This window comes from Cannabis sativa, chromosome 3, assembly GCF_029168945.1.
Source record: "Cannabis sativa cultivar Pink pepper isolate KNU-18-1 chromosome 3, ASM2916894v1, whole genome shotgun sequence".
Classification (NCBI taxonomy): Eukaryota; Viridiplantae; Streptophyta; class Magnoliopsida; order Rosales; family Cannabaceae; genus Cannabis; species Cannabis sativa.
Window position 1 is genome coordinate 23253498 of NC_083603.1, and position 6093 is coordinate 23259590.

At 32.6% G+C, this 6093-nt stretch overlaps 1 protein-coding gene across 1 annotated transcript; it reads right to left on the minus strand.

Moving 5' to 3' along the window:
• Positions 1 to 746: 746 nt before the first annotated feature.
• On the minus strand, positions 747 to 3702 carry LOC115709692 (probable E3 ubiquitin-protein ligase LOG2). The gene is made up of 3 exons (XM_030637860.2): positions 2848 to 3702; positions 1837 to 2329; positions 747 to 1289 (listed from the first exon to the last, which is right to left on the minus strand). Exons 1-3 carry the CDS (start codon positions 3342 to 3344, stop codon positions 1173 to 1175), a joined length of 1107 nt encoding a protein of 368 aa, XP_030493720.2. The 5' UTR covers positions 3345 to 3702; the 3' UTR covers positions 747 to 1172.
• Between the last annotated feature and the right edge of the window lie 2391 nt (positions 3703 to 6093).

Consider the following 6093-nt stretch of genomic DNA (forward strand, 5'->3'; position numbering starts at 1 on the left):
TACCATAGCACATTAAAATAAGGAATAATTACATAAGGCACAATTTTTTGTAAAATATTTACATTTTACGTTCAAAGAATGTTTTTTTACATTTTTACGGTTTTCCAAAAAATAACACGAAAACAACATAAAATTAACAAGAAAACAACATAAAAGTAACATAAAAATAACATCAAAATAACAACAAAAAAACAACAAAAAATAACATATAACAAAAAATTAACAACAAATGAACAAAATTTCAACATAAAAGACCGTATTTATGTAAATAAAATCATAAAAATCGTAAAAATATTTAAAATTCCGTGAAACCGTATTTTTGTTGTTTTTGTGCATTTGTGAAATTAACCCTTAAAATAATATACTACAATCTTAAATTAATGTACTACCTTTCAGTTATTTCAAAAAAAAAATATATATACATATATATTACCTTTCAGTTTTTTTAATATATTATTGTACATAAAAATAATATACTATTGTGCAAAATAATTATACTTAACACTTAATTATTCAAGGTTATAATTGTAATTTCATTATCAAACTTTTGACAGAATGGACATTTTGTTAATTTTTTTTTTTAAAATAGACATTTATTAACTTAATTGTTAGATTTAAGCATCTTGGCCCTTTGTGAAATAATCCTTTTTTTTTAAAAAAAAAAAAACAAAATGTTCCGAAAGGGATTAACCATAAGAGAATGAGACTGAACGATCAGCCTTTTTCTCTCTTTCTCAAGGCTAAAATGAAATAAAAATATGAAAAGCCTTCACTCCATTTCTCTCTGCTCATACCAATCAATTACATTGATTGTTATATATCTACAGAATCAATGAAAAATAAAAACTTAATATGCAAACAGAAATTGGCAAGGCTTCAGCTTCAGCAAAACAGCGATAAATAATGTCATAAAACAGAGAAATAGCGGCTCTCACACACGCACACAAGCATTACAAGAAGCCATTTGCTTTGCTCGTAATGTTTTTCTGGTGCACAAAAAAAAAAAAAAGAAAGAAAAACAGCATTTTATCCATGCCAATGGCGTATAACTTCCTTCTCAGATTATTAGATGCATGATAAAACCCAAGACGATGAGCTGATGAAGGAAACCAAAATATAATAGCTGGGATATACACAATGTTGGCGGAGGCGGCACTACCCCTACCTCCCTTTCATTCCTCCGAACCACTGTTCACCCTTATCTCCAAAAGCCGCTCAACAGGCTGCCGGCAAATTGGACATCTGTTGGTCTGAAACCGCAAAACTTTAGCACACTCACTGCACATACACTGCACCAAAGAAAAAAGGGTGTCAATAACAAGCATGTAATATTTACATCAAGATGAACATTTGGAGATCAATAAGCTACAGAAAATGCTATATAAGAGTACACAAGAGAGACTCTCCATTTGAGCTACCCCTCTTTGGTCACAGTAAAATGAACATTAGTTCAAAAGATTGCTATAAGGTTTTCATGTCCTTTATGATTTGTTTTCCTGTTTTTTGTTCCTAGCTTTGCTAGTGTTCTGTCTTGAGTCACGGTAAAATGAACATTAGTTCCAGAAAAAATTCTGATAGGTTTCCTTCTCTTTTGTGATTTGTTTTACGATGTTTTTTTTCTTTCTTCCAAGCATTGCTAGCTTGCGGAATTTGAAGTAGCTAAATCACACAAACAAAATCAGAGCAATCTGAAAACCCATGTGAAGAAGTACTCTCATTTAACAATGAACTGCAACATTTTCATGAGAAACACTCCCCTCGTCAAATTGACTGCCTTTTTCAAAGGTATGAGTACATTTAATGAACTTAAGGAAAAGAAGGGAAACTATAAATTACCATGTGCCGGCAAGGAAGAACCGTAGTATCGCGTGGTTCAGACAGGCAAATGACACATTCTTTCCCCGGATCATTGCTGTCTAAATCACCTTCAACCGAATTACCAATACCGTATATCTCCTGCAGCTCATATCTCATTCCATTTACCCACAATATCTGCTTTGCAACCCTTGTGCGAAATTCACCTTTCTCCTTCTCAAAAATCGCTAGAGTTATCTGAGAATTCATTGTTCCAGATCCTTGGTTTGATTCAGATCCATTTGGGAGAACTGAGGAAGCCTCTGCCTTCACTGCTAGAGGATAGTTATCCATGTCTCCAGTTTTCGATAACTCTGTCTCCTCAAACATCGAAAAGTTAATCCCAGTTCCTGATGGCTGTCTGAATTTCTGGCCCAAACCTTGTGGGAAATGTACAGTCACAGGTGTGTGATTTTCCTTCACTGGTGTTAGGTTGCAATCTTCCCCCTCTTTGGCAAAGAATATTACAGTTATGCTGTTTAAATGAGAATAAATAAAAAGAAGAACTTCGATCATAAAAAGCATGATTTCACAATCAGATTAAATGTACCAGAAGATGAATTGTGATAATTTGTATCAGTAACCAAGACTATTAGCTCTATAACGTGTCAAGTTTCTTCTTTCCTAAACTCTCTAGATAGATATTAATACTCCAAATAGATAAGGACTCAAACCAGCAGATCAAGAATTCAATCTATCAAAACAAGAATTCAATCTAAAAATAGTAAAAATAACAGTATCAGGCATATTCTACTGCATTTCAAGAATACTATAATAGGAAAGTGTATAACAATCTTGATCTCTTGAGCTAATATTTTCCACTAGCACAAACAAACCCAAATATTCTCTCTTCTACCCATAAAAACACATGACTTCAGTTATAATTATCATTTGCAAGAAACCATTGGCATCATAAATTCATCAAGGAAAACAATCTCAAAAACTTAAAACTAAAAGCTCGAACAAGGGTTGTAAGACTACAATTTTGTTTACCTTCCGGCAACAGTGGCATCGAATGTGAAAGCCACAAGAAAGTGCCCAGGATTTTCCTCATCAGCCTCAATCCTAAGAGTCTCCTTCTTCAAATTCACATCGTTTCTTATAGTCACAGCCTTCTGATGCTCAACATAAGGTGCCACGGGTTGCATAACCGGTCCACAAGGGTACCTGCCACCGACCCAATTCCCGTGACCCGATTCAGCATGTGAGTGTGCTCCGCGGTGGTGGTGATCGTACGGCGCCGGCAAGGGCAGAGGCGTGGTAGGCGGCGGAGGCGGGTAATAACCTGGGTATTGGTAATACTGGGGAGCATTCGGGTTTGTGTATTGGGCAGGATATGGCGTTGCCGCAGTAACAACATAGCGGTTGGCTGAGAGTTCTGGTTGGGGTGGTACCTGAGGTGGAGGAGGAGGGTGGTTGTGGTGGTGGCTACGCCGGCTTCCATGGTGTCTTCGGCGATTCGTTGAACCGCTACTACCCATATTACCCATATAAAAAAAAAAAAAAATCCCTTGAAAAGTTTTTCGAGAAATGGATCCTGACTCTTGAGTTGAAGAAGAATCAAAATCCCATATTATGCAAAGAAGTAAGATGAGATGAGAGAAAGATGCAGTGATGTGATGAAGGAAAAGATAAGAGAAGGGAAGGTTGGCCAAGGGAACAAGAATCTCTTTTATGGGTTATAATGGATTGCGTAAAGCTCCACTCAGAATCAGAAGAGAAGAGAGAGAAAGTAGAGAGAAACTCATTCTGCTAAACTATAACCAAACCGCACTCTCATTGCAACAAAAAAAAAAGAAAGAAAAAGAAAAAACCAAACCTTGCTTTGTCTTTTTCTTATAGGTAATTATATTTTATTAGCACCCAAAAATATATAGAGAAAAAATATATAAAAAGAGAAAAAATATATAAAAAGAGAAAAAATATGTTAAATTAAGTTAACATAGAGACAAAAAAAGTTAAGTTAAACTCTTCTTTCCAAAAAAAAAATATATGTAAAATTATTTTTCTTAATTTTTTCTAAATATTTCAAGAATTTATATAATAAATTAAAAATTTTAAAAAAAAAAATTTACAAAGATACATCAACACAGAATTTTATTTTTATTTTTTCTCTTTAAGCTTTTTAATTTATAAAAATTCTTCAGTAAAAATAATGAATTATATTTTTAATTATTTTATAACTTTTTTATAGTTGTATTATCCTTTAATGGATGTTGTTTTTCTGATTCTTATTTATTGTTTTATAGTTTATTTATATTTGATTTATAGTTATTGTGAAGTTAATTTTTGTTATTTTTTAGTTATTTTTTGCAATTTTTATACTAAAAATATAAAATGCAATCTTTATTACATTAATACATTCACATGTTAAAGCAACATTTATATACTTTTACTTAAGTTTATTACATTTTTACCACATGCACACAAAATTCATACTTTTTGACACGTCAATGATTGATGTACATCAATCACTCTATACATCGTTTCCCTCATTTTTCTCTTTTTTTTTTCCTATTATTTTCTATTTCTTTTCATTTTTTTTAAAAAAAAATATTAACCTCCATAGTTGAACACTTCCCCCTCTACGATCCCAACTCCATTACCCCTCTTCTTTTTGTTCTTCAATTTTTTTTCAACTCCCATTAACCGAATCTCATAACCGTTTTCTCTCTTTTTATTTTTCTCTTAATCCATATATAAATATGGCTGTAACTCATTCTTCATCAACTCCTTTCCCTGTTCAAAAGAAATGTTCTAAAATGGAGTTGAAATCTTTAGCTAATAGAATCAAAGGTAAACGACCTATTGTTGAGGAGGATGACTCTGATTTTGCTCCTCCATTGTCGAAACGTGGGCGAGCTCCTCCAAAGAAGAAATCAAAGGTGGCTGCCCAGGAAAAAATTCCTCAAGATGATGCTGAAAAAAATGATCAAGATGGTGGTGGTCTTCGATTTCAGGTTTCTTTTTGGTTTTCCCATTTTTTGAAATTTTTTCGTATTTGACATTTATGTGTTTTGTGTTTTTCGATTTTACTATTCTAGGTTTTTTATTTTAGCATTTCGTTTGGTTTTGTTTCGTTTTTTAGGGCTTCTATTTTTTAGTTTAATTTATTTGTTCTTTTATGGATTTTTCATTTTCGTTTGTTTAGTCTTAATTTCTGTTTCATTTTGTTGTCTTTTTTTTGTTTTTGTTTTTCCAAATGTTTTATTGTTTTTCATTTCAGTTTCTGTCGGAATTATTTTACCAGGATCTAAGATTTATTAACAAGTATGTTATTTAAAATCCTAAATATGAACTTCTAAAACGATATGAAATAAACACATATAAAGTATAAGAAACCTTACAGTGGTTGCAGAGAAATATAATATCTCCTTCCACTCAGATCTCTAACCCTTGTATTTTTTCTGTAGCAGAGTATTACCAAGATCTGAGCCCGAATGTCCTTATCTTGAATCTGGATTCTTCACAGCCTTACACACACTATGATTGAGATACCACTTGATGTGTGTGGGCACTCACTCACTCACTATAGGGCTTCGGTTTTTAGAAGAGAGGAAGAGAGAGAGAGAAGGTGGCGGCTAGGGTATAGGAAGAAGGCTTTGAATTTTTCTCTGAAGAAATGAGATGCATCATCTTTTTCCTAAAGCCATCACTACCTATTTATAGTAAACCACGTAGGGTTAGATTAGATTTATTTGGCATTAAAATAATGAAAAAAATAAATGGTAAATTGCACTATAAGTGGCCGACCATGTATGGATAATGGGCCCCATTTACAATTTTGTCATTTTTCCATCTTATTTTCTTAAAAACGCCAATTTTCCAATCTAACCACTTAAATATCAATTCTAATTATTTAATAACTAAAAATTCATTATTAAATAATATTGTCATTTAATATATTTATTACTTAGACTAATCAAAGTCTCTCAATTAACAAATAAACCCTAGAAACTCTTTCTTCACAATTTAGCCCTTGCTTAGTGAAAATTCACAAACTATACATAGTCTAATTTTAGAATTATAATTGATTAATCCAAATCAATTAACTGAGTCTTACAAGGAGTATTGTCTCAACTAGTATGGGGACCATGGGCCTATATATCCGAGCTTCTAATAAGCAGACCCAGAACTTACCAGATAAATTCACTAACTTATTAATTCCTTGTTGCATCCACTCATAGAACTTGGAATTGCACTTTCAGTTATATAGAACGCTCTATATGTTCCACGATA

Bases quoted from the DNA above. Each gene is read 5' to 3' on its own strand.
- LOC115709692 (XM_030637860.2), bottom strand. From the start codon at position 3,344: ATGGGTAATATGGGTAGTAGCGGTTCAACGAATCGCCGAAGACACCAT. The intron at 2,330-2,847 runs GTAAACAAAATT...TCATTTAAACAG, and splicing joins GATGCCACTGTTGCCGGAAG to CATAACTGTAATATTCTTTG. The intron at 1,290-1,836 runs GTAATTTATAGT...TCTTTGGTGCAG, and splicing joins TTCTTCCTTGCCGGCACATG to TGTATGTGCAGTGAGTGTGC.